This window comes from Salmo trutta, unplaced genomic scaffold, assembly GCF_901001165.1.
Source record: "Salmo trutta unplaced genomic scaffold, fSalTru1.1, whole genome shotgun sequence".
In the NCBI taxonomy this organism is placed as follows: Eukaryota; Metazoa; Chordata; class Actinopteri; order Salmoniformes; family Salmonidae; genus Salmo; species Salmo trutta.
Window position 1 is genome coordinate 28,001 of NW_021823154.1, and position 27,858 is coordinate 55,858.

At 47.8% G+C, this 27,858-nt stretch overlaps 2 protein-coding genes across 3 annotated transcripts; one reads left to right on the plus strand and one right to left on the minus strand.

The window, feature by feature from the left end:
- Window positions 1–6,216: 6,216 nt before the first annotated feature.
- LOC115189462 (zinc finger and BTB domain-containing protein 5) lies at window positions 6,217–13,277 on the minus strand. 2 transcript variants are annotated; one of them, XM_029748078.1, is made up of 5 exons: window positions 13,131–13,277; window positions 11,569–11,598; window positions 11,126–11,308; window positions 9,101–9,955; window positions 6,217–7,811 (listed from the first exon to the last, which is right to left on the minus strand). In XM_029748078.1, the coding sequence occupies exons 2-5, from the start codon at window positions 11,593–11,595 to the stop codon at window positions 6,696–6,698; spliced, it is 2,181 nt and encodes a 726-aa protein (XP_029603938.1). In that variant the 5' UTR covers window positions 11,596–11,598; window positions 13,131–13,277; the 3' UTR covers window positions 6,217–6,695. The 2 variants fall into 2 exon arrangements, with proteins under 2 accessions (XP_029603938.1, XP_029603937.1); XM_029748077.1 differs by having other exon boundaries at window positions 12,867–13,277.
- Window positions 13,157–27,482, plus strand: LOC115189381 (DNA-directed RNA polymerase I subunit RPA49-like). Its single transcript, XM_029747951.1, has 12 exons — window positions 13,157–13,199; window positions 13,318–13,401; window positions 16,789–16,892; window positions 17,065–17,141; window positions 18,179–18,264; window positions 21,630–21,688; window positions 21,924–22,068; window positions 25,166–25,276; window positions 25,638–25,731; window positions 25,813–25,943; window positions 26,833–26,914; window positions 27,347–27,482. The coding sequence occupies exons 1-12, from the start codon at window positions 13,172–13,174 to the stop codon at window positions 27,480–27,482; spliced, it is 1,137 nt and encodes a 378-aa protein (XP_029603811.1). The 5' UTR covers window positions 13,157–13,171.
- The last annotated feature ends 376 nt before the right edge of the window (window positions 27,483–27,858 follow it).

Genomic DNA, 27,858 nt, shown 5'->3' on the forward strand with positions numbered 1-27,858 from the left:
TAGTTACTGGTCAGTTAGAGACAGTAGGATAGATAGTTACTGGTCAGATAGAGACAGTAGGATAGATAGTTACTGGTCAGATAGAGACAGTAGGATAGATAGTTACTGGTCAGATAGAGACAGTAGGATAGATAGTTACTGGTCAGATAGAGACAGTAGGATAGATAGTTACTGGTCAGTTAGAGACAGTAGGATAGATAGTTACTGGTCAGATATAGACAGCAGGATAGATAGTTACTGGTCAGATAGAGACAGTAGGATAGATAGTTACTGGTCAGTTAGAGACAGTAGGATAGATAGTTACTGGTCAGATAGAGACAGTAGGATAGATAGTTACTGGTCAGTTAGAGACAGTAGGATAGATAGTTACTGGTCAGATAGAGACAGTAGGATAGATAGTTACTGGTCAGATAGAGACAGTAGGATAGATAGTTACTGGTCAGTTAGAGACAGTAGGATAGATAGTTACTGGTCAGATAGAGACAGTAGGATAGATAGTTACTGGTCAGTTAGAGACAGTAGGATAGATAGTTACTGGTCAGATAGAGACAGTAGGATAGATAGTTACTGGTCAGATAGAGACAGTAGGATAGATAGTTACTGGTCAGATAGAGACAGTAGGATAGATAGTTACTGGTCAGTTAGAGACAGTAGGATAGATAGTTACTGGTCAGTTAGAGACAGTAGGATAGATAGTTACTGGTCAGTTAGAGACAGTAGGATAGATAGTTACTGGTCAGATAGAGACAGTAGGATAGATAGTTACTGGTCAGTTAGAGACAGTAGGATAGATAGTTACTGGTCAGTTAGAGACAGTAGGATAGATAGTTACTGGTCAGTTATTAGATAGTGGTCATAGGATCTGACTGGGCAAAAACAAGGTCTGAAATAAACACGTGAAAGGGTGTTAAAGGAAACCTTTTAAAGTATTTTAATACAGACTGAGTAACAGTGTGAAGACCGTACGGCCTTAAGGTGCCCACTAGTTGCCTGGCTACCCATCCACACTGAGCAAGTCTCAAACAGCTAGGTTGTTCTCTGACCAGCCAGCCAGTCAGCCAGCCAGTCAGCCAGTCAGCCAGTCAGCCAGCCAGCCAGCCAGTCAGCCAGCCAGCCAGTCAGCCAGCCAGCCAGCCAGTCAGCCAGCCAACCAGCCAGTCAACCAGTCAGTCAGTCAGTCAACTACAACAAAAAGCACAGTAACGTTACTGCAGCAGGCACTGGGCCAACACGTCGCCATGGAAACAGAACCACACAGTCCAACCTTCTTATTAGCAGTCAAAGCTCTTTTTTTAACGCCGTTAATTTCTTCGGGCTCGGGGGGGGGGGGGGGGGGTATTTTCACGCGCCCAGCTCGACCGAGCCAATCCTTATCCCGAAGTTACAGGAGCAACTGCTCCCCCAGCCGCGGCTCGAGCCCAGTCCCGAAGTTACAGATCTGGGATTTGTTCGATGTACCGATTTTTAAAAAAGAAGACATTTAAGAAGCACAGATACTGTACCAAACTGTTCCACGACATCTAGTAACTAACAACACGATGTTATAGTTAACTGGGGCCCAGAGTTATCCCTGATCATGTGACCTGACCAGGAGACCACGCCAGGCTCTAGTTATAAAAGTCACTGGTTTTATTATGATGTCCCCTTGCAGAGGAAAGTGTAAAGCCACATAAAATGTGAAATATTTACATTTCTAATGTATTGTCCTGTGAGGAGACGGGATAAAGGGCCACCTTATAACCTGCAGCGCCTTCGGAAAGTATTCAGACCCCTTGACTTTTTCCACATTTTGTTACGTTACAGCCTTGTTCTAAAATGGATTACATTGTTTTTTTCCCCCTCATCAGTGTACACACAATACCCCCATAATGACATCACAATACCCCATAATGACATCACAATACCCCATAATGACATCACAATACCCCCATAATGACAAAGCAAAAACAGGTTTAAGACATTTTGGCAAATAAAATAAAAACTACTGAAATATCACATTTACATAAAGACCCTTTACAGCAATTACAGCCTTCTAGAATCTTCTTGGGTATGACGCTACAAGCTTGGCACACCTGTATTTGAGGAGTTTCTCCCATTCTTCTCTGCAGATCCTCTCAAGTTCTGTCAGGTTGGATGGGGAGCGTTGCTGCACAGCTATTTTCAGGTCTCCAGAGATGTTAGATCGGGTTCAAGTCCGGGCTCTGGCTGGGCCACTCAAGGACATTCAGAGACTTGTCCTAATGCCACTCCTGCGTTGTCTTGGCTGTGTGCTTAGGGTCGTTGTCCTGTTGGAAGGTGAACCTTCGCCCCAGTCTGAGGTCCTGAGCGCTCTGGAGCAGGTTTTCATCAAGGATCTCTCTCTACTTTTCTCCATTCATCTTTGCCTCGATCCTGACTAGTCTCCCAGTCCCTGCTGCTGAAAAACATCCCCACAGCATGATGCTGCCACCACCATGCTTCACCATAGTTACTGGTCAGTACCAGGTTTCCTCTCGACATGATGCTTGGCATTCAGGCCAAAGAGTTCAATCTTGGTTTCATCAGACCAGAGAATCTTGTTTCTCATGGTCTGAGAGTCCTTTAGGTGCCTTTAATTCCTTTGACCTCATGGCTTGGTTTTTGCTCTGTCAAGTGTGGGACCTTATATAGACAGGTGTATGCCTTTCCAAATCATGTCCAATCAATTGAATTTACCACAGGTGGACTCCAATCAAGTTGTACAAACATCTCAAAGATGATCAATGGAAACAGGATGCACCTGAGCTCAATTTCGAGTCTCATAGCAAACGGTCTAAATACTTATGTAAATAAGGTAGTGTTATTTATTTTTAATACGTTTGCTAACATTTCTAAAAACCTGTTTTCGCTTTGTCATTATGGGTTATTGTGATGTCATTATGGGGTAGTATGATGTCATTATTGGGTATTGTGATGTCATTATGGGGTATCGTGATGTCATTATGGGGTATTGTGATGTAGATTGAAGAGGAACATTTTTTATTTAATCCATTTTCGAATATGGCTGTAATGAAACAAAGTGTGGAAAAAGTCAAGGGGTCTGAATACTTTCCAAATGCACTGTATATAGTGAACTACAACCCTATGGGCCCTGGTCAAGAGTAGTGCACTATATAGGGAATAGGGTGTTTCATTCAAAAGGTGCACCAACGAAAAGGCAACTTGTTTGTAAAGGACCATGAGAAGAAGTGGTCCCTTCTTAGCCTGGTCCCAGATCTGTTTGTGCTCTTATCAGCTCCATTGATGTCAATGATGTGGGGCAAGACAGCACAGACAGACTGTCACTCAGGCTAGTCCACCCTCTCTCCTTCACATCCCTGTTCTCCTCTCAAAGCCAAGCTCCAGGTGTAGCGTTGCACAATTCCCCTAATTCTCAACCTCGAAGATTACCGTAATCAGAGGGGAAAAAGCAGGAAATCCTGATTTCTAGAAAACTTTCCCTAAATTCCCAGGTTATCAGAGTTTTGCAACTCTAGCCAGGTTTCAGCTTCAGGACAGTTCTGAACCTCCCCTAGCCAGGTTTCAGCTTCAGGACAGTTCTGAATCTCCCTAGCCAGGTTTCAGCTTCAGGACTGTTCTGAATCTCCCTAGTCAGGTTTCAGCTTCAGGACTGTTCTGAATCTCCCTAGCCAGGTTTCAGCTTCAGGACAGTTCTGAATCTCCCTAGCCAGGTTTCAGCTTCAGGACAGTTCTGAATCTCCCCTAGCCAGGTTTCAGCTTCAGGACTGTTCTGAATCTCCCCTAGCCAGGTTTCAGCTTCAGGACTGTTCTGAATCTCCCTAGCCAGGTTTCAGCTTCAGGACTGTTCTGAATCTCCCTAGCCAGGTTTCAGCTTCAGGACTGTTCTGAACCTCCCTAGCCAGGTTTCAGCTTCAGGACTGTTCTGAATCTCCCCTAGCCAGGTTTCAGCTTCAGCGAATCTCCCCTAGCCAGGTTTCAGCTTCAGGACAGTTCTGAATCTCCCTAGCCAGGTTTCAGCTTCAGGACAGTTCTGAATCTCCCCTAGCCAGGTTTCAGCTTCAGGACAGTTCTGAATCTCCCCTAGCCAGGTTTCAGCTTCAGGACAGTTCTGAATCTCCCCTAGCCAGGTTTCAGCTTCAGGACAGTTCTGAATCTCCCCTAGCCAGGTTTCAGCTTCAGGACAGTTCTGAATCTCCCCTAGCCAGGTTTCAGCTTCAGGACAGTTCTGAATCTCCCCTAGCCAGGTTTCAGCTTCAGGACAGTTCTGAATCTCCCTAGCCAGGTTTCAGCTTCAGGACAGTTCTGAACCTCCCCTAGCCAGGTTTCAGCTTCAGGACAGTTCTGAATCTCCCCTAGCCAGGTTTCAGCTTCAGGACAGTTCTGAATCTCCCCTAGCCAGGTTTCAGCTTCAGGACTGTTCTGAATCTCCCCTAGCCAGGTTTCAGCTTCAGGACAGTTCTGAATCTCCCCTAACCAGGTTTCAGCTTCAGGACAGTTCTGAATCTCCCCTAGCGAGGTTTCAGCTTCAGGACTGTTCTGAACCTCCCCTAGCCAGGTTTCAGCTTCAGGACTGTTCTGAATCTCCCCTAGCCAGGTTTCAGCTTCAGGACTGTTCTGAACCTCCCCTAGCCAGGTTTCAGCTTCAGGACAGTTCTGAATCTCCCTAGCCAGGTTTCAGCTTCAGGACAGTTCTGAATCTCCCCTAGCCAGGTTTCAGCTTCAGGACAGTTCTGAATCTCCCTAGCCAGGTTTCAGCTTCAGGACAGTTCTGAACCTCCCCTAGCCAGGTTTCAGCTTCAGGACAGTTCTGAACCTCCCCTAGCCAGGTTTCAGCTTCAGGACAGTTCTGAACCTCCCCTAGCCAGGTTTCAGCTTCAGGACAGTTCTGAATCTCCCCTAGCCAGGTTTCAGCTTCAGGACAGTTCTGAATCTCCCCTAGCCAGGTTTCAGCTTCAGAACTGTTCTGAATCTGAAGTCCTGTTTCAGAAACGTTCCGAACATGGTTCCAATAGGAACAGAACAGGGTTCCCATGAGGAAGTTGGGAGTCCACCCCTCCTAAAGAGACTCAATTTTCTAAATCGATCGCCTCTATCAAAACGGTCCTGTTTGGCTCAGTTGGTAGAACATGGCACTTGTAACATCAGGGTTGTGGGTTGGATTCCCGCTGGGGACACCCATAGTTTCTACACACTACTGTAAGTGTGTGTTTCTAGCTTTGAGGCTATTAACCCTTCTATCTAATTAGCATAATAATAATAATTTAAAAAATCCCCATAAAAATCTGTCCGTTTAAACTAGAGATATCTGTTGTTTTGTATCAATCCACTACATCCGTCGATGTCGCACTTCTGCATCTGCAGTGAAAGAGCTTGAGCGGTGTTTGTTTCCCCGAACGGTTTGACCCAACGAGCGTCTTGGGACCCGTCTGAAGTCGGGAAAAGCAGATCTGCCAACTTCTGTCTGTAGCATCCCGACAGTTTGGCCTACACACTAATCTGTGGAAAGGTGAGAGACTTACACCAACATATCGGTGTTGTTCTATGCCTCCCCACTGGCCTCAGAAGACTTGTCTGAAGGTCCTCCCGGTGGAAAAGGCAGGGCTTAGGCTGTAGAGGGTCAAAGGGCAGTGAGTCTAGAGTCCACTAGACAGAGAGTACAGGTGATACCATATAGACCCTTCAAATTCAAAACTGGACCTCAAAGCCAATTCAACTGCTATTTTCCCCACTCTTCCTTTCTAATCAGAGACTGATTTTAAACCTGGGAGTTTTTCCTCCATGGTTCTCCTCTAAATCAGAGACGGATTTTAACCTGGGAGTTTTTCCTCCATGGTTCTCCTCTAAATCAGAGACTGATTTAAACCTGGGAGTTTTTCCTCCATGGTTCTCCTCTAAATCAGAGACGGATTTTAACCTGGGAGTTTTTCCTCCATGGTTCTCCTCTAAATCAGAGACTGATTTAAACCTGGGAGTTTTTCCTCCATGGTTCTCCTCTAAATCAGAGACTGATTTAAAACCTGGGAGTTTTTCCTCCATGGTTCTCCTCTAAATCAGAGACTGATTTAAAGCTGGGAGTTTTTCCTCCATGGTTCTCCTCTAAATCAGAGACTGATTTAAAAGCTGGGAGTTTTTCTGGACATTATTTTAAAAACTCAATCCTACCTAGAAGCGGTGTTTTAACAAGGAACCAAACGGAACCCATTTGTCCAATAGAAACGGTTGTTTTAGTTGAAAATGTTTTTTTTTTAGCTACAGTGTGTGACTAATGAGTAGACCAGAGGTTCTCCACTACAGCAGTGACTATACGATCCTCCAAACAGAATTTATGGGAAAAAACCAAAACATCCGGTAAGTTTCCCAGGAATTTTCCCAATCCAACTCAACCCGACCTACCAGGCCAGCCTACATACAGATCGTAAGGCATGTCGCCGTTCTGCCAGCGTAGACAGGTGGTCTTGGGAGTGTTTTGTACAGGTTGAAAACGCTTGACTCGTTAGCATTTAGCTAGCATCCACTATGGGAATTCCCTACTACTTTGTTAGCATACCGCTAATTTGGCTATTTTTTTTTTTTTTTTTTTATTATTTTCCCATTAATTCGCAACGCCCGGTAATACCGTTTGGCTCCAGTACGGCACAACGATGGTATAAAGGTATTAAAATCTGGATACCGTTTACTTCCCCCCTACAGTGATCACATCTATCACCTACACAAGCCTACATCAGTGTGTTGGCCATGTTGCTGTTCTGCCAGCGCAGACAGGTAGTCTTGGAGTGTTTGTACAGGTGGGACGACTGGCTGAAACGTTTACCGCACTTGAGACAGGCGTAAGGTTTCTCCCCGGTGTGAACTCTGATGTGTTTCTTACAGTCAGTCAGAGTGAGGAAAGTCTTACAGCAGATTCTACAAGCGTATTTCCTGGCTCCTTCTACCACCAGGACGTTGTGTTCAGACAGAGCTTTCTTACACTTGGAGAGAACGTCTGCTGAGGCACGGGTCAGCTGTGGGTGTGGGTGGGGGGCGGAGGAGGAGGTGGGTGGGCCTGACTCGTACCCTCCCGATCCGTTCAGAAGCAGGGGTCCCCCTTCCCCAAGACTGGAGGAAGACAGGGCGTCTTGGAGAACGACCCCCGTTTCTCCTCCTCCTCCTCGGTTGTCGTTTTTAGGTGCGATGCGGCGATATCCAGGAAAGCCCAGGGAGCCCCCTCTAGAGGCGCGGGCCAGGGAGTGCAGGCCCAGGCTGGAGCGCTGGAAGTCCAGAGAGAACGGGTCTGGAAACCCTCCTCCTCCTCCTCCTCCTCTGGGGTTTCCCAGCCCGTCATGCAGGGGACGCAGGAAGAGCGAATCAGCGTCTGTAGAGAATCCCCCGAGACCGTCGCTACCCAGCAGGTGGTTGGCTGACCCGGTACGGAGCATCGAAGAAGAGCTATTGGTCTCAGAGTGTTCCGGGCTCAGCAGGAAGCGATGTGCCGCTGCCATCGCCTCGCCGGTTGTCGTGTTGAGATCGTCGTCCCCGGCATCGACCCCCGACCCCCCAAACACCTTGGCGCCGAGGAAGCTAGAAATCCTAAAACCAGACTTCCCATCAAGATGGTTACTACAGCCAAAACCACCGCCACTCTCCCTACCAAGACCTCCTTTCAGCAGGAGCTGGGAGCTGGGCTGGAGCAACTGTTGGTCAGAGGAGGAAAGACTACGGTCGCTGCTCTGTGGGCTCAGCTCTACCTTCTCCTCCTCTCCTCTTCCTCCTCCAGGTCCCAGCTGGTCGCTACCCTGGATGGTGATGTCATCAGCTGGCTCTGGGGAGCTCAGAGGCTCACACTTCACCACCACCTGGAGGAGAGGAGAGGAGGAGATGAGGAGAGAGAGAGGAGGGGAGAGGAGAAGGAGAGAGAGGAGAAGATAGGAGGAGAGAGAGGAGGAGGAGAGATGAGGGGAGAGGAAGAGGAGAGAGAAGGGGAGAGGAGAAGAGAGAGAGAGGAGAAGAAGAGAGGAGGGGAGAGAGGAGAAGATAGGGGAGAGAGGAGGAGGAGGAGAGAGAGAGGAGAAGAGGAGAGGAGGGGAGAGAAGAGAGAGAGGAGGAGAAGAGGAGAGATACAGACATGAAGGAGGACAACAGGATATGACCCATTACTTTATCCAAGGTTGGGTTTAAACCCTTTATTTAACCAAGGTAAAGCATGAATTATGGCTAGACAGTTGTTTCATACATTGCTAACTCTTTAAATGGAGAAGTATTCGTCCCAAATGGCACCCTATAACCTGAGCAATGAGCCCTGGTCAACAGTAGTCCACTATGGGTCCTGGTCAACAGTAGTCCACTATTGGGCCCTGGTCAACAGTAGTCCACTATTGGGTCCTGGTCAACAGTAGTCCACTATTGGGTCCTGGTCAACAGTAGTCCACTATTGGGCCCTGGTCAACAGTAGTCCACTATTGGGTCCTGGTCAACAGTAGTCCACTATGGGTCCTGGTCAACAGTAGTCCATTATGGGTCCTGGTCAACAGTAGTCCACTATTGGGCCCTGGTCAACAGTAGTCCACTATTGGGTCCTGGTCAACAGTAGTGCACTATGGGTCCTGGTCAACAGTAGTCCACTATTGGGTCCTGGTCAACAGTAGTCCACTATTGGGTCCTGGTCAACAGTAGTCCACTATTGGTCCTGGTCAACAGTCTATTATTGGTCCTGGTCAACAGTAGTCTATTATTGGCCCTGGTCAACAGTAGTCTATTATTGGGTCCTGGTCAACAGTAGTCTATTATTGGGTCCTGGTCAACAGTAGTCCCCAATGGGCCTGGTCAACAGTAGTCTATTATTGGTCCTGGTCAACAGTAGTCCACTATTGGGTCCTGGTCAACAGTAGTCCACTATGGGCCTGGTCAACAGTAGTGCACTATGGGTCCTGGTCAACAGTAGTCTATTATTGGGTCCTGGTCAACAGTAGTCCACTATGGGTCCTGGTCAACAGTAGTGCACTATGGGTCCTGGTCAACAGTAGTGCACTATGGGTCCTGGTCAACAGTAGTGCACTATTTGTCCTGGCCAACAGTAGTCCACTACAGAGGGAATAAGAAGCCATTTGGGATGCAGATGAAGTATTTCCTGGTAAAATGTCATTACCTGTCCCTGTTGCTCCCGTACTTCCTCCTCTTCCTCCGTTATCTTCACCTCCACCCCATCGCCATGGTGACTCCCTCCATCCAGGGACTCCTTCCCCACACCCTCCTCCTCCGCCATCTCTTGCTCCTCCCCTTCGCAGCGTCCGCCGTCCGATTGGCTGGGCATCTGGGAGTCATCCTGGGACACGCCCCCTGCTAGGCCGGTGATCGTCGCGTCCAGTCTGGCCTCCTCCCCCGTCTTGTGGGAGTCGGGGGAGAGTAGTCCCACTTCCTCATCCCCGTGGGGTCCGGAGGGGCGGGGCCTCTGCCTGGACCTGTCCTCTGATAGGCTAAAGCTCAGGGAGGGTTTTCTCTTGTGGAAACGTCGGATGGGGAAGGAAGCTTTATGCTCCACTACGCCACTAATGCTAACGCCATCGCTACCACCCCTGGCCCCATCCTCCTCCACCCCGCCCAGGGCAGAGCTCACCAGGCTTAGACCCAGCTGCTGCAGCAGGAACGACCGCTGGAGCCTGGAAGTAGCAGCGTTAGCCGCTAGGTTAGCGTTAGCCTCTTGGTTAGCGTTAGCCGCTAGTTTAGCGTTAGCGGCTAACTCGGCGGCTGCCTGCTGCTGCCTGTGCCTCTGCTGTTCTGCGTGGGTGTGTTGGTGCTGGCGGTGTTGTGTGGCCCGGTGGTCTGCCGGCGGGGACATGGGCATGGTGCGGGTGGTCAGGTAGTGCTTACAGGCCTTGACTACGGCGTTCAGGTGGAGGTGAGAGGCAGCTAGCAGCACGTCCATCACGTTGCTCTCTCCTAGCATCAGGGTGGAGGTGTACATCATGTCCACCAGGGCAGCAAACGCCTCCGCTGTCACCACCTGCAGTAACACACACATCATCATCATCCTCATCACCCTGTTATAGACTCATCCTCCTCATCATCCCTGTTATAGACTCATCCTCCTCATCACCCCTGTTGTAGACTCATCCTCATCATCCCTGTTATAAACTCATCATCCTCACACCCCTGTTTACTCATCACCCCTGTTTACTCATCCTCATCACCGTTATAGACTCATCCTCCTCATCACCCCTGTTATAAACTCATCCTCCTCATCACCCCTGTTATAAACTCATCCTCTTCATCACCCCTGTTATAAACTCATCCTCCTCATCACCCCTGTTATAAACTCATCCTCTTCATCACCCCTGTTATAAACTCATCCTCCTCATCACCCCTGTTATGAACTCATCCTCCTCATCACCCCTGTTATGAACTCATCCTCCTCTTCACCCCTGTTATAGACTCATCCTCCTCTTCACCCCTGTTATAAACTCATCCTCCTCATCACCCCTGTTATAAACTCATCCTCCTCATCACCCCTGTTATAAACTCATCCTCTTCATCACCCCTGTTATAAACTCATCCTCCTCATCACCCCTGTTATGAACTCATCCTCCTCATCACCCCTGTTATAGACTCATCCTCCTCATCACCCCTGTTATAGACTCATCCTCCTCATCACCCCTGTTATAAACTCATCCTCCTCATCACCCCTGTTGTAGACTCATCCTCCTCATCACCCCTGTTGTAGACTCATCCTCCTCATCACCCCTGTTATAAACTCATCGTCCTCATCACCCTGTTATAGACTCATCCTCCTCATCACCCCTGTTATAAACTCATCCTCCTCATCACCCCTGTTATAAACTCATCCTCCTCATCGCCCCTGTTATAGACTCATCCTCCTCATCGCCCCTGTTATAGACTCATCCTCCTCATCGCCCCTGTTATAAACTCATCCTCCTCATCACCCCTGTTATAGACTGATCCTCCTCATCACCCCTGTTATAAACTCATCCTCCTCATCACCCCTGTTATAAACTCATCCTCCTCATCACCCCTGTTATAGACTCCTCCTCCTCATCACCCCTGTTATAGACTCATCCTCCTCATCACCCCTGTTATAGACTCATCCTCCTCATCACCCCTGTTATAAACTGATCCTCATCTTAATCATCACCACCTTCATCATCATCATCCTCACCTCGCTGTCCAGTTGTATCATGTTCATGCTGGCGTCTCCCTGGGCGACCGTAAACAGGGCTCTGAAGTGAGTGCTGCAAGCCGCCAGCACCGAGCGGTGGGCTTTAAAATGGCGGCTGCCCACCACAATGACACAGTCACACAGCTGGCTGTGAACCCGCTGGTAGTTCAGCTGCTGGAAGACCTGGATAATATGAATAATAATAATAATAATAATATGACTCATGTGTGGCTCAGTCGCTAGCTAGAGCACGGGTCGTGGGTTCGATTCCCGCTGCGGCCACGTGTACATGTAAAATGCATGAATTCATGAAAGTAATTCGCTTCAGATAAAAGCGTCTGACAAATGGAATATATTCTTATATTATATTGTTATGAACAATACACTATTTGTAGAGCATTTTTTCCATTTACTGAGAGAAATTATAAAGCTGTTTGCATTACCTGGTCGAAGTGGCCCGGGAAGTCCATGACCTGCAGGGAAGGAGGGGGAGGAGGAGAGAGAAGGGGAGGGAGGGGTGAGAAAGGGAGGGGTGGGAAAGGGAGGGGGGAGAAAGGGGAAGGAGGCGAGAGAAGGAGGAAGAGGGGAGAGGAGGGAACAGGGGGTCAGGGGAGAGGAGGGAGGAGAGGTGGGGGGAGGGAGGGAACAGGGTTGTAAAAAAAAATCTGTTGTGTAATAAATGTGAGGAAAATTAGGTCCTCTGGAGGTAATCTTCCTGACAAAACCTTTGATTGATTAAAAAGTAAGCTTTAAAATTGACTGTCACTGGAGGGGTCATTATAGTAGACTATAGGTTGATGCTTTGAATAATATATTTTGTAGAAGGGCAGTAGCTACACTTGCTATCACAATTCATTAGTTCAATGTATTAACAAATAAATAATAGAAGTCTCGTTGGAAGTTATAGCATAGGCTATTTCACGGTAAGTGAAAGTGAGAACTAGTAAGGATATTGAAGAGAATATGTTAAATGTGTGAAATGAAAGCCAGTATGTCTATGTGAAGACATTAGTCAAGTACAAGCAAGGAAACTGTTGCCAAGGAAACTGTTAGCAAGGAAACTGTTGGCAAGGTAACTGTTAGCAAGGTAACTGTTAGCAAGGTAACTGTTGGCAAGGTAACTGTTAGCAAATAAACTGTTAGCAAGGAAACTGTTAGCAAGGAAACTGTTAGCAAGGAAACTGTAGAGTTTGTTGACGTCTAGAAGTCTTGTCTAGACAGCTAGCTAACTAAATAACCACTGCCGTCGGTTAGCCAAGCCCTCGTCTGGCGAGTACTATCGTTGCTAACTAACTAGCTATGCTATCTAACTAACTAACTAGCAAGTCAGCAACTGGATATTTAGTTAGCTAGCTAGTTAGCTACTTGCTAACTTTAGGGAAAGGTTGTGTAATAAAAATAAAAACCCAGTAAGACAACAGCGATGGCGGTGAAGTAGCTAGCTAGCATGACCCCGTTGTGTGACCGACATTTTGTTTAAAATAACAGCCAAGGCCAACAACAAAACATCACCTCATGAAGAAATTATTCTGTTTGCTCGCCAGGTGCTTGGCTACATTGGCTACTGTTATTAATGCTGACTACCTAGCTAGATTTGCTAACGTTAACAGTTGTCAAGTTTCCCCCTAGAAAGCATGCAACATTGATATAACTCGAGGAAACAATTAAAACGTGATGATATTAAAAGGTAAATAAAGCTAAAATGTAGCTAGCTAGCTTGCTAATGTTAAGCTACCGGTACCTTGTTTTTGTCGGTGCTACTCCCGGGTCATGGGTGGACAAACGGGGTTCATCAAGTCCACTAGACCGGACAGAACGAGGACTACCGACGGCTAGACAGTCTTCATGGACCGCTACGGCTACTCCAAATGCTCACAGTCACATACTCAATATACCAATCCCTTGTCCGACTGGTTGAACCCCCCCCAAGGACAGACACAACACCAGCTAAACAGCTAAGACTCCATGTAGCTACTTTAAATGAATCTAAATGTAGTTTTGTTACCAAAGAGGGTCTTCTCCTGGGGGGGCGATGGCTGGAGCTGGATGAGTTTCTCCTCCTCCTCCAGACTCTGTAGGTGGCGCTACACTCCTATGTCCTCACCGTGTTAACCAGTTGCAGTACCACTCCTCGCCGTTGGATGGCGCTGCAGTTTGCTGGGGTGAATATATCTCCGATTGTTTTTTTATAGGTCCCCGACTGACAACAAACATGGACGTCAACTGCACATTGGTTTGTTGTGAAGAGGAGAGAGAAGACGATAAAGCTGTTATTGGTAAATATACTATTTATGTCACAGGTTAATTATTCTATTTTTTTTTTTTAAATACATGTTTAATTACACGATTGCAGTTTAAACGTCCCCCAAGCATTGACAAGACTGAAGTCCACCCTGTTCCGTAGTACACGTGGGTGCTCTCATGGTAGCGCAGTAACGTTAAATGTATACTTCGGGATTTTGTCATTGAAGTCCTTTTATCTACTGTCCACAGAGTCAAATTAACTAATGGATAACATTTTTATGTCTCTGCATCCAGTATGAAGGTAGTTTCACGACACAATGCTAACTAGCTTAATGACTGGAAGTCTGTGGAATCTACTACCGTGCTAGCAGTTACCATAGACTTCCAGTCATTGCGCTAACGCTAGTTAGTAACTTCCTTCGAACTGCATGCAGAGACGACATTGGTTAAGCTAGTTAGCAAACATTCAATTAACGTTAGCCGGGTGATATTATTTTTTTGGGGGGACTAAACGGTAACAAACTATATTGATTTAACTTGCACCATCAACCATAGTTAGCCAGCAGAGCCGACCCATTTGCTAACTGCTACGCTCGGGTCAGACAGCAGTCCTGTATAGATTAAGACCCAACAGAGTCTGTGAGAGATATGGCTCGGTAAACATACCTCTTATCCAGGGATGAGAAATGAGTTGTACTCCAAATGTTCTTATAGAGACCCACAGTGGTGTCATCATACCCATAAAACCTAGCGGTTAAACAAGGAAATGATTCCAATCGTTTTTCCAACATTCTTCCCACCCCCCTTCATAGGGAATTTTAGAAACACTTTTAAAATGAAGGATGTTGTGTTTCGTGTAGGCTTACCCTGGCGTGACGTTTTGATAACCATGTAAATCTCTCTCTGACAAGGTGACTTTTATCAATATATTCAGCTCTATTTTCTCTGATTCTGAAATGCTAATTAGCACCAAAGTAGACATCATGCAAGACTACAAATCCCAGCATGCTCCTGCACCTCATCTCTAGCTGACACCTTTGCTAACAAGTATTGTGTCAATTTAAAACTTGCACAAGACAGTTATTAGCAGAATTGTAAATGTAAAGAAAATGTGCTTTTTTTTTTTACTACATTTAGCTAACATTAGATCGTTAATCCAGAGATTCTTAGCTTTGCCTTGATTCGTCAGTCTCGTCCAGGTCATCATGGTATTTGTAGTTCTTCATGATAGCCACATTAGCATTTTACATACAAGCAAATATATTAAAAATGAATGGTGGAAAAAACGATTGGAACCATTTCCCTGTTTTGACCACTAGGTTTTATGGGTATTATGACTCATACTGTGGTACTCTATAATCCCCAACTGTTACAGTAGAGAAGATTGAACGACTGCTAGTTGTTATGGACAACTGCTGCTTCGTCCCCATGCTATAGGTAGCAGAAGCCAATGGCAGTGTAAGCCAATCAGCTAATTTGTTGTGCAGCTGTAAAAGCAAGCTGGTCAGATCTGCTGGCGACCATACAGTATGTTCCATATATAGTGTTCTATTGTTTGACCAGGTGGTGGCACCCTATTTCTATACAGCTAGTGTACAACTTTTGACCATAGTATGTTCACTATATCGTTCCCTACCTTTGACCAGGGACGGGGGGGGGGGGGGTAGGTAGCTAACTACTGGTGGTTTCAGCATGATGAATGTCCATTGGGGTGTTGGCAGGGTACAATTGACATTTGGGGGGGGGTTTAAATGTCCTTAAGGGGATCAGCAGGGTGGTAGGAAGTCCGGGATGTGGGGGGGGGGGCAGTCCTTGCGGTCCACGGCAGCGGGGTTGCCGTACCAGGCTGTGATGCAGTCCGACAGCAGGCTCTCGATGGTGCTACTGTAGAATACTGAGAGGGTCCTCGGAGACAGGTTGAATTTCTTCAGCAATCCTGAGGTTGAAGAGTCGCTGTTGTTCCTTCACCACGATGTCCGTGTGGTTTGACTGTTAAAGCTCTTCTGAGATGTGTATCTCGAGGAACTTGCCGTTTTTTTTACAGTCTCCAAGGCAACCCAGTTGATGAGGATTTGGGGGGGGGGGCGTACTCAGCCTGGTTCCTTCTGAAGTCCACATTCAGCTCTTTTTGTTTTGTTGACGTTGAGAGAGAGGTTGTTTACCTGGCACCACGCCGTCAGAGTGCCTACCTCTTCCCTGTAGGCCGTCTCGTCGTTGGTGGTAATCGGGCCTACTACTGTCGTGTCGTCAGCGAACTTGATGGTGGAGTTGGAACTGTTTGAGGCCACGCAGTCGTGGGTGTACAGGGACTTCAGGAGGGGACTGAGGACGCACCCTTGTAGGGCCCCGGTGTTAAGAATCAGTGTAGAGGAGGTAATGTTGCCTTCCTTCACCACCTGGGGGGGGGGGGGGGGGGGGCAGAGCTGTGAGTTTTGTGGTGAGCATAGAGGGCACCATGGTATTGAAGGCAGAGCTGTGAGTTTTGTGGTGAGCATAGAGGGCACCATGGTATTGAAGGCAGAGCTGTGAGTTTTGTGGTGAGTGGTGAGCATAGAGGGCACCATGGTATTGAAGGCAGAGCTGTGAGTTTTGTGGTGAGTGGTGAGCATAGAGGACACTATGGTATTGAAGGCAGAGCTGTGAGTTTTGTGGTGAGTGGTGAGCATAGAGGGCACCATGGTATTGAAGGCAGAGCTGTGAGTTTTGTGGTGAGTGGTGAGCATAGAGGACACTATGGTATTGAAGGCAGAGCTGTGAGTTTTGTGGTGAGTGGTGAGCATAGAGGACACTATGGTATTGAAGGCAGAGCTGTGAGTTTTGTGGTGAGCATAGAGGACACTATGGTATTGAAGGCAGAGCTGTGAGTTTTGTGGTGAGCATAGAGGGCACTATGGTATTGAAGGCAGAGCTGTGAGTTTTGTGGTGAGCATAGAGGACACTATGGCATTGAAGGCAGAGCTGTGGGTTTTGTGGTGAGCATAGAGGACACTATGGTATTGAAGGCAGAGCTGTGAGTTTTGTGGTGAGCATAGAGGACACTATGGTATTGAAGGCAGAGCTGTGAGTTTTGTGGTGAGCATAGAGGACACTATGGTATTGAAGGCAGAGCTGTGAGTTTTGTGGTGAGTGGTGAGCATAGAGGACACCATGGTATTGAAGGCAGAGCTGTGGGTTTTGTGGTGAGTATAGAGGACACTATGGTATTGAAGGCAGAGCTGTGAGTTTTGTGGTGAGCATAGAGGACACTATGGCATTGAAGGCAGAGCTGTGAGTTTTGTGGTGAGCATAGAGGACACTATGGTATTGAAGGCAGAGCTGTGAGTTTTGTGGTGAGCATAGAGGACACTATGGTATTGAAGGCAGAGCTGTGGTCGTTGGAACAGCGTCGTGTCAATCATCAATGCCCTTCTCCTCAACAGTTCAGTTCTCTAACGGCAACCTGAGGAACACAGAGCAGCTGAACTTCAGCTTCTATAAGAACGTGGACGAGACCAACCCTAGGAAGAAGACCCGACGCATGCTGGTGAGACCATATAGGGTGACGTTGTCCTCTAGAACACTGATCTTGGATCCGTTTTGGATCTATACCCAAAAAACACTGAGTTGATAAATATTGGACACTTTGGGTAAAACACCATTCCTTCTGTCTGTGTTTTAGGCTACTTCTCTCTAACATGGTCTTCTTTCTGTGTCAGGTTGCAGAATCACAAAGACTCTCCTATGTTGGGAATAACTTTGGAACAGAATCCCTAAAATGCAACAACCTTTGCAAGTAAGTTTTTGTTTACAAGTATTATGTCCTCAGCTGTTTACCAAAACAGTGGCAGTGTGGCCATGTGTTATTATGCCCTCAGCTGTTTACCAAAACAGTGGCAGGGTGACCATGTGTTATTATGTCCTCAGCTGTTTACCAAAACAGTGGCAGGGTGGCCATGTGTTATGTCCTCAGCTGTTTACCAAAACAGTGGCAGGGTGACCATGTGTTATTATGTCCTCAGCTGTTTACCAAAACAGTGGCAGGGTGGCCATGTGTTATTATATTCCAGGTATTATATCCCCAGCTGTGTTATTAGATTCCAGCTGTGTTATTAGATTCCAGCTGTGTTATTATATCCTCAGCTGTGTTATTATATTCCAGCTGTGTTATTATATTCCAGCTGTGTTATTATATTCCAGGTATTATAGCCTCAGCTGTGTTATTATATCCTCAGCTGTGTTATTATATTCCAGATGTGTTATTATATTCCAGCTGTGTTATTATATTCCAGCTGTGTTATTATATTCCAGGTATTATAGCCTCAGCTGTGTTATTATATCCTCAGCTGTGTTATTATATTCCAGCTGTGTTATTATATTCCAGCTGTGTTATTATATCCCAGCTGTGATATTATATTCCAGCTGTGTTATTATATTCCAGCTGTGTTATTATATGCCAGCTGTGTTATTGTATTCCAGGTATTATAACCTCAGCCGTGTTATTATATCCTCAGCTGTGTTATTATATTCCAGCTGTGTTATTATATTCCAGCTGTGTTATTATATTCCGGGTATTATAACCTCAGCTGTGTTATTATAACCTCAGCTGTGTTATTATATTCCAGGTATTATATCCTCAGCTGTGTTATTATATCCTCAGCTGTGTTATTATATCCTCAGCTGTGTTATTATATTCCAGGTATTATATCCTCAGCTGTGTTATTATATCCTCAGCTGTGTTATTATATCCTCAGCTGTGTTATTATATCCTCAGCTGTGTTATTATATCCTCAGCTGTGTTATTATATCCTCAGCTGTGTTATTATATTCCAGGTATTATGTGGGTGTGCTGAACAAGGAGACCATGAAGATGGAGGTGCACAGAGCTCAACTCTTCAACATGCAGCCGGTCATCCCAGGTACAGATAAATCCTTCAGCGTGGTGTCAATGTAAACGTTCTACCTGCAGTCCATCATCCCCCAGGTACAGATAAACCCTTCAGCGTGGTGGTGTCAATGTAAACGTTCTACCTGCAGTCCATCATCCCCAGATAAACCCTTCAGCGTGGTGTCAATGTAAACGTTCTACCTGCAGTCCATCATCCCCAGATAAACCCTTCAGCGTGGTGTCAATGTAAACGTTCTACCTGCAGTCCATCATCCCCAGATAAACCCTTCAGCGTGGTGTCAATGTAAACGTTCTACCTGCAGTCCATCATCCCCAGATAAACCCTTCAGCGTGGTGTCAATGTAAACGTTCTACCTGCAGTCCATCATCCCCAGATAAACCCTTCAGCGTGGTGTCAATGTAAACGTTCTACCTGCAGTCCATCATCCCCAGATAAACCCTTCAGCGTGGTGGTGTCAATGTAAACGTTCTACCTGCAGTCCATCATCCCCCAGATAAACCCTTCAGCGTGGTGGTGTCAATGTAAACGTTCTACCTGCAGTCCATCATCCCCCAGATAAACCCTTCAGCGTGGTGTCAATGTAAACGTTCTACCTGCAGTCCATCATCCCCAGATAAACCCTTCAGCGTGGTGTCAATGTAAACGTTCTACCTGCAGTCCATCATCCCCAGATAAACCCTTCAGCGTGGTGTCAATGTAAACGTTCTACCTGCAGTCCATCATCCCCAGATAAACCCTTCAGCGTGGTGTCAATGTAAACGTTCTACCTGCAGTCCATCATCCCCAGATAAACCCTTCAGCGTGGTGTCAATGTAAACGTTCTACCTGCAGTCCATCATCCCCAGATAAACCCTTCAGCGTGGTGTCAATGTAAACGTTCTACCTGCAGTCCATCATCCCCAGATAAACCCTTCAGCGTGGTGTCAATGTAAACGTTCTACCTGCAGTCCATCATCCCCAGATAAACCCTTCAGCGTGGTGTCAATGTAAACGTTCTACCTGCAGTCCATCATCCCCAGATAAACCCTTCAGCGTGGTGTCAATGTAAACGTTCTACCTGCAGTCCATCATCCCCCAGGTACAGATAAACCCTTCAGCGTGGTGTCAATGTAAACGTTCTACCTGCAGTCCATCATCCCCAGATAAACCCTTCAGCGTGGTGTCAATGTAAACGTTCTACCTGCAGTCCATCATCCCCCAGGTACAGATAAACCCTTCAGCGTGGTGGTGTCAATGTAAACGTTCTACCTGCAGTCCATCATCCCCAGATAAACCCTTCAGCGTGGTGTCAATGTAAACGTTCTACCTGCAGTCCATCATCCCCCAGATAAACCCTTCAGCGTGGTGTCAATGTAAACGTTCTACCTGCAGTCCATCATCCCCAGATAAACCCTTCAGCGTGGTGTCAATGTAAACGTTCTACCTGCAGTCCATCATCCCCAGATAAACCCTTCAGCGTGGTGTCAATGTAAACGTTCTACCTGCAGTCCATCATCCCCAGATAAACCCTTCAGCGTGGTGTCAATGTAAACGTTCTACCTGCAGTCCATCATCCCCAGATAAACCCTTCAGCGTGGTGTCAATGTAAACGTTCTACCTGCAGTCCATCATCCCCAGATAAACCCTTCAGCGTGGTGTCAATGTAAACGTTCTACCTGCAGTCCATCATCCCCAGATAAACCCTTCAGCGTGGTGTCAATGTAAACGTTCTACCCGCAGTCCATCATCCCCAGATAAACCCTTCAGCGTGGTGTCAATGTAAACGTTCTACCTGCAGTCCATCATCCCCCAGATAAACCCTTCAGCGTGGTGTCAATGTAAACGTTCTACCTGCAGTCCATCATCCCCCAGATAAACCCTTCAGCGTGGTGTCAATGTAAACGTTCTACCTGCTACACCAGAAACCAATTTGATTTGTTATCATTTAGATTCAGAAGATAGAATGGGTCAGCCGTCGAGAATTGAACCTCTGCGACTCTTGACCTTCGGACGCTGCCATTGGACGCTGCCATTGGACGTGACGCGGGAGAGTAGAGCAGCTCTCGTTGATAATCAAAAGGAAACGTTTCCTCGATGGCCGACGGCTGTAGTGTAGCAGGGTCGTAAGGATACGGGAGGACTACTCTCCACAAGGCATCGACGCAGTCCCAAATCAACCACTAAGCCCTACACACTGGTAGAGATCTGAGAGGATTTACCAGCCCTCTGATTGGCTAGGTGGAGGTTTCACCATATTACCTATAACTGGCCTTTCAATGGGTTCAATCAGGTGAGTTTTACCTGGGACTGGAGTTGGGCTGTTGGGGGGACTGGAGTTGGGCTGTTGGGGGGACTGGAGTTGGGCTGTTGGGGGGACTGGAGGACTGGAGTTGGGCGTACTGGAGGACTGGAGTTGGGCTGTTGGGGGGACTGGAGTTGGGGGGACAGGAGGACGAGTTGGGCTGTTGGGGGGACTGGAGTTGGGCTGACTGGAGGACCCGGAGTTGAGCAACACTGACCTATACAAATCAAATCTCAGATCTCCACAAGGACCTAGAGGTTGATGTGGGATTGGGTCATCAACTTCTTCTGTTTTTAAAAAACAGGCTGGACGAATGGCTGTACAAAATCAAATCAAATGTGTATTTTTGTCACATGCGCCCAATACGACCGGTGTAGCTAGACCTTAACGTCAAATGCTGACTGACGAGCCCTTAACCAGCAGTGCAGTTATGTGTTGAACTGGAACGTCGTCGCTCTGACTGACATGTTGTCTGTTCCCCAGGGGAGTCGTCTACAGAGATAATAACATGTCTGTTTCCCCAGGGGAGTCGTCTACAGAGATAATAACATGTCTGTTTCCCCAGGGGAGTCGTCTACAGAGATAATAACATGTCTGTTTCCCAGTGGAGTCGTCTACAGAGATAATAACATGTCTGTTTCCCCAGGGGAGTCGTCTACAGAGATAATAACATGTCTGTTTCCCCAGGGGAGTCGTCTACAGAGATAATAACATGTCTGTTTCCCAGGGGAGTCGTCTACAGAGATAATAACATGTCTGTTTCCCAGGGGAGTCGTCTACAGAGATAATAACATGTCTGTTTCCCCAGGGGAGTCGTCTACAGAGATAATAACATGTCTGTTTCCCAGGGGAGACGTCTACAGAGATAATAACATGTCTGTTTCCCCAGGGGAGTCGTCTACAGAGATAATAACATGTCTGTTTCCCAGGGGAGTCGTCTACAGAGATAATAACATGTCTGTTTCCCAGGGGAGTCGTCTACAGAGATAATAACATGTCTGTTTCCCCAGGGGAGTCGTCTACAGAGATAATAACATGTCTGTTTCCCAGGGGAGTCGTCTACAGAGATAATAACATGTTGTCTGTTTTCCAGGGGAGTCGTCTACAGAGAATGACGGGTCCCAGAACACAGATCTAACATACAGGGAAAAGGTACCTTCATTAATTTCTGTTAAAAATAGAACCTGGAGCGTTCTAGAGTTGTATCAGCCTTGAACATCTCCCCTCCATTTTAGTCTCTAGTCCAGCGATTAGAGTTTCCACAATACTTCCTGTCAGGTTTAACACGTTTTTTAGTGTTGTTGTTTTACTAAATCCACTGCGGGCTACATTATAATCTGCATTTGATCACATCATCAGAATGAATAAGTAATCCCTCCCTCTCCAGGTGGACTCTCTGATCGAGGCGTTTGGAACCAACAAACAGAAGAGAGCTCTGACCTCCAGGAGGCTGAACCAGGTGGGCAGTGAGACCCTGCAGAGCGCTGTAGCAAAGGCTGCTCACTCCGTCATAGACCAGAAGGGTCTGGAAGGTAACACACACCTACCCCCCCACACACACACCTGTATACCTACCCCCACACACCTGTATACCTACCCCCACACACACACACACCTGTATACCTACCCCACACACACCTGTATACCTACCCCCACACACACTGTATACCTACCCCACAACACACACCTGTATACCTACCCCCAACACACACACTGTATACCTACCCCCACACACACACCTGTATACCTACCCCCACACACACCTGTATACCTACCCACACACACACCTGTATACCTACCCCCACACACACACCTGTATACCTACCCCCACACACACACCTGTATACCTACCCCCACACACACACCTGTATACCTACCCCCACACACACACCTGTATACCTACCCCCACACACACACCTGTATACCTACCCCACACACACACTGTATACCTACCCCACACACACACCTGTTATCCTACCCCCACACACACACCTGTATACCTACCCCACACACACACCTGTATACCTACCCCCACACACACACCTGTATACCTACCCCCACACACACACCTGTATACCTACCCCCACACACACACCTGTATACCTACCCCCACACACACACCTGTATACCTACCCCCACACAACACCTGTATACCTACCCCCACACACACCCTGTATACCTACCCCCACACACACACCTGTATACCTTACCCCCCACACACACACCTGTATACCTACCCCACCACACACACCTGTATACCTACCCCACACACACACCTGTATACCTACCCCCACACACACACCTGTATACCTACCCACACACACACACCTGTATACCTACCCCACACACACACCTGTATACCTACCCCCACACCACACACCTGTATACCTACCCCCACACACACACCTGTATACCTACCCCCACACACACACCTGTATACCTACCCCCACACACACACCTGTATACCTACCCCCACACACACCTGTATACCTACACACACACACCTGTATACCTACCCCCCACACACCACACACTGTATACCTACCCCCACCACACACACCTGTATACCTACCCCCACACACACACCTGTATACCTACCCCCACACACACACCTGTATACCTACCCCCACACACCTGTATACCTACCACACACACACACCTGTATACCTACCCCCACACACACACACCTGTATACCTACCCCCCTGACATCACAGTACCCCATACTGACATCACAGTACCCATACTGACATCACAGTACCCATACTGACATCACAGTACCCCATACTGACATCACAGTACCCCATACTGACATCACAGTACCCCATAATGACATCACAGTACCCCATAATGACAAAGCGAAAATAGGTTTAGAAATGTTTGCATATTTATTAAAAATAAACCAAAATAAGTATTCAGACCGTTTTGCTATGAGACTTTGAATTGAGTTCAGGTGCTTCCTGATTCCATTGATCATCTTTGAGATGTTTCTACAACTTGATTGGAGTCCACCTGTGGTCAATTCAATTGATTTGGACATGATTTGGAAAGGCACACACCTGTCTATATCAGGTCCCACAGTTGACAGAGCATATCAGTGCAAAAACCAAGCCATGAGGTCCGAAGGAATTGTCCGTAGAGCTCCGAGACAGGATTGTGTCGAGGCACAGATCTGGGGAAGGGTACCAGAACATTTCTGCAGCGTTGAAGGTCCCCAAGAACACAGTGGCCTCCATCATTCTGAAATGGAAGAAGTTTGGAACCACCAAGACTCTTCCTAGAGCTGGCCGCCCGGCCAAACTGAGCAATCGGGGGAGAAGAGCCTTGGTCAGGGAGGTGACCAAGAACCCGATGGTCACTCTGACAGAGCTCCAGAGTTCCTCTGTGGAGATGGGAGAACCTTCCAGAAGGACAACCATCTCAGCAGCACTCCACCAATCAGGCCTTTATGGTAGAGTGGCCAGACAGAAGCCACTCCTCAGTAAAAGGCACATGACAGCCCGCTTGGAGTTTGCCAAAAGGCACAAAGAGACTTTCATACCATGACAAACAAGATTCTCTGGTCTGATGAAACCAAGATTGAACTCTTTGGCCTGAATGCCAAGCATCTGGAGGAAACCTGGCACCATCCCTACGGGGAAGCATGGTGGTGGCAGCATCATGCTGTGGGGATGTTTTCAGCTGCAGGGACTGGGAGAATAGTCAGGATCAAGGGAAAGATGAACGGAGCAAAGTACAGAGATCCATAATGAGCGCTCCAGAGCGCTCAGGACCTCAGACTGGGGCGAAGGTTCACCTTCCAACAGGACAACGACCCTAAGCACACAGCCAAGACAACGCAGGAGTGGCATTAGGACAAGTCTCTGAATGTCTATGAGAGGCCCAGCCAGAGTCCGGACTTGAACCCGATCGAACATCTCTGGAGAGACCTGAAAATAGCTGTGTAGCGACGCTCCCCATCCAACCTGACAGAGCTTGAGAGGATCTGCAGAGAAGAATGGTAGAAACTCCCCAAATACAGGTGTGCCAAGCTTGTAGCGTCATACCCAAGAAGATTCAAGGCTGTAATCGCTGCCAAAGGTGCTTCAACAAAGTACTGAGTAAAGGGTCTGAATACTTATGGAAATGTGATATTTCAGTTATTTTACTTTTGCCTAAATTGTTAAAGACCTGTTTCTGCTTTGTCATTATGGGGTATTGTGATGTCATTATGGGGTATTGTGACGTCATTATGGGGTATTGTGACGTCATTATGGGGTATTGTGACGTCATTATGGGGTATTGTGACGTCATTATGGGGTATTGTGACGTCATTATGGGGTATTGTGACGTCATTATGGGGTATTGTGACGTCATTATGGGGGTATTGTGTGTAGAGTGATGAAGGGAAAAAACAATGTAATCCATTTTAGAACAAGGCTGTAACGTAACAAAATGTGGAAAAAGTCAAGGGGTCTGAATACTTTCCGAATGCTTTGTAGCTGTATGTCTAGACAGTCAGACCAGAAGGTAGTGGAATGTAACACACCTGTAGACGCCCACACACACACGTACAGTAACACACACACCTGTACAGTAACACACACACACACACACACAGCTGTAACCCAGTGAGTGTTTCCTCCCTCCAGCCCTGCAGCAGGAGGTTGTTCAGGCAGAGTCCCAGTCGGAAGTATCTCATTACCTTCCTCCCTGCTTCCCCGACGCTGACACACCTCAACACGTCTACCTGTTTGACGACAGTATCCTTCACCTGGACTCCTGCTGTGTGTGTGTGTCTCCAGGTTAAGGTGTGTGTGTGTGTGTGTGTGTGTGTGTGTGTGACTCCAGGTTAAGGTGTGTGTGTGTGTGTGTGTGTGTGTGTGTGTCTCCAGGTTAGGCTGTGTGTGTCTCCAGGTTAAGGTGTGTGTGTCCAGGTTAAGGTGTGTGTTACTCCAGGTTAAGGTGTGTGTGTGTTACTCCAGGTTAAGGTGTGTGTGTGTGTCTCCAGGTTAGGCTGTGTGTGTCTCCAGGTTAAGGTGTGTGAGTCCAGGTTAAGGTGTGTGAGTCCAGGTTAAGGTGTGTATCCAGGTTAAGGTGTGTGTGTCCTTACCTGAGTCCCAGTCCTGTCTCCAGTGGAGTATGACGCCCTGGATGCTGCTGGCTCCAAGATGGCCGCCCTGACCCCAGAGGAACTACACAAGATAACGGATGGAGGGTAGGACTACAACACGGCTACTGCTGACCACGTTGTTGACCACTTATTGACCTTGTTGTTGTTGTTGACGTGTTGTTCCAGGTGTCTGAGCGTGGTGCGTCAGTTGGAGAGCCTGCCCAGAGAGGGCGTGGCCAGAGAGAGACAGGCTCGCTGTGCCTTCTACCTCCTCCTGCTGATCAAACTGGCACGGCAGAAAAACATCACTCGCAAGTGTGAGTGTGTGTGTGTGTGTGTGTGTGTGTGTGTGTGTGTGTGTGTGTGTACGAGAAGCAAGTGTTGACTTTTTAAAAAGTAATCCTCGCTTGAGCACCTGTAGTGTTTACCGAGAACATGATCTCTGAACATCCGGGGAAATTGACTTTTTTTAAAAAGGCACGCGGTCGACGATGCGCCTTTGATTGAATCCCGGCCTAAAGGTTGTGTTAATGTTGTTTTCCAGTCGGGGCAGGAGGAGGGCTGTGTTAATGTTGTTTTCCAGTCGGGGCAGGTGGAGGGCTGTGTTAATGTTGTTTTCCAGTCGGGGCAGGTGGAGGGCTGTGTTAATGTTGTTTTCCAGTCGGGGCAGGAGGAGGGCTGTGTTAATGTTGTTTTCCAGTCGGGGCAGGTGGAGGGCTGTGTTAATGTTGTTTTCCAGTCAGGGCAGGAGGAGGGCTGTGTTAATGTTGTTTTCCAGTCAGGGCAGGAGGAGGGCTGTGTTAATGTTGTTTTCCAGTCGGGGCAGGAGGAGGACTGTGTTAATGTTGTTTTCCAGTCGGGCAGGAGGAGGGCTGTGTTAATGTTGTTTTCCAGTCAGGGCAGGAGGAGGGCTGTGTTAATGTTGTTTTCCAGTCGGGGCAGGAGGAGGGCTGTGTTAATGTTGTTTTCCAGTCGGGGCGGAGGGAGGGGTTGTGTTAATGTTGTTTTCCAGTCGGGGCAGGAGGAGGGCTGTGTTAATGTTGTTTTCCAGTCAGGGCAGGAGGAGGGCTGTGTTAATGTTGTTTTCCAGTCAGGGCAGGAGGAGGGCTGTGTTAATGTTGTTTTCCAGTCGGGGCAGGAGGAGGGTTGTGTTAATGTTGTTTTTCAGTCGGGCAGGAGGAGGGCTGTGTTAATGTTGTTTTCCAGTCGGGCAGGAGGAGGGCTGTCCTCGTATCATCCACACCAAGCTGATGAGGACCTTCACCGTGGAGACCTTCAATAACGGCAGGTAGCTGTCCACTCACTGGCTCCCTACGCCCTTATATATATATATATATAGTGTACGACTTTTGACCCGGGACCATAGATCGTCTGCTTCTCAAATAGCGCCCTACATAGCCACCCTACATAGCCACCCTACATAGGGAATAGAGCTCTCCTTTCCCTACTCTGAGTTAAAAACAGATGTAGTTAAATGCAGTAGCTACATTGGTGTATATGTGTGTAGGGTGCAGAACGTTACTGGTGTGTGTGTGTAGTGTGCAGAACGTTACTGGTGTGTGTGTGTAGTGTGCAGAACGTTACTGTGTGTGTGTGTGTGGGATGCAGAACGTCACTGATGTGTGTGTGTGTGTGTGTGTAGGGTGCAGAACGTCACTGATGTGTGTGTGTGTGTAGGGTGCAGAACGTCACTGATGTGTGTGTGTGTGTGTGTGTGTAGGGTGCAGAACGTGGTCTCTACGTCGATGCGTGTGAAGGTGGCAGCGTACTGCCTGGCCCTGCTGCTCCACATGGGAGACATGACCTCTGACCTCACACTATTACACAGAGACCTGGGGGTCACAGAGAAACGGTAAGAGACCTGGGGGGTCACAGAGACCTGGGGGGGGGGGGGGTCACAGAGACCTGGGGGGGGGGGGTCACAGAGACCTGGGGGGGGGGTCACAGAGACCTGGGGGTCACAGAGACCTGGGGGGGGGGGTCACAGAGACCTGGGGGTCACAGAGACCTGGGGGGGGGTCACAGAGCCTGGGGGGGGGGTCACAGAGACCTGGGGGGGGGTCACAGAGACCTGGGGGGGGGTCACAGAGACCTGGGGGGGGGTCACAGAGACCTGGGGGGGGGTCACAGAGAAACGGTAAGGACCTGGGGGGGGTCACAGAGACCTGGGGGGGGGGGGGTCACAGAGACCTGGGGGGGGTCACAGAGAAACGGAGAGCTGGGGGGTGTCAC

Bases quoted from the DNA above. Each gene is read 5' to 3' on its own strand.
- LOC115189462 (XM_029748078.1), bottom strand. From the start codon at position 11,595: ATGGACTTCCCGGGCCACTTCGACCAG. The intron at 11,309-11,568 runs GTAATGCAAACA...CATATTATCCAG, and splicing joins TCCCGGGCCACTTCGACCAG to GTCTTCCAGCAGCTGAACTA. The intron at 9,956-11,125 runs GTGAGGATGATG...GTGTTACTGCAG, and splicing joins TGATACAACTGGACAGCGAG to GTGGTGACAGCGGAGGCGTT.
- LOC115189381 (XM_029747951.1), top strand. From the start codon at position 13,172: ATGAGTTTCTCCTCCTCCTCCAGACTCT. The intron at 13,200-13,317 runs GTAGGTGGCGCT...GTTTTTTTATAG, and splicing joins CTCCTCCTCCTCCAGACTCT to GTCCCCGACTGACAACAAAC. The intron at 16,893-17,064 runs GTGAGACCATAT...TTTCTGTGTCAG, and splicing joins AGAAGACCCGACGCATGCTG to GTTGCAGAATCACAAAGACT.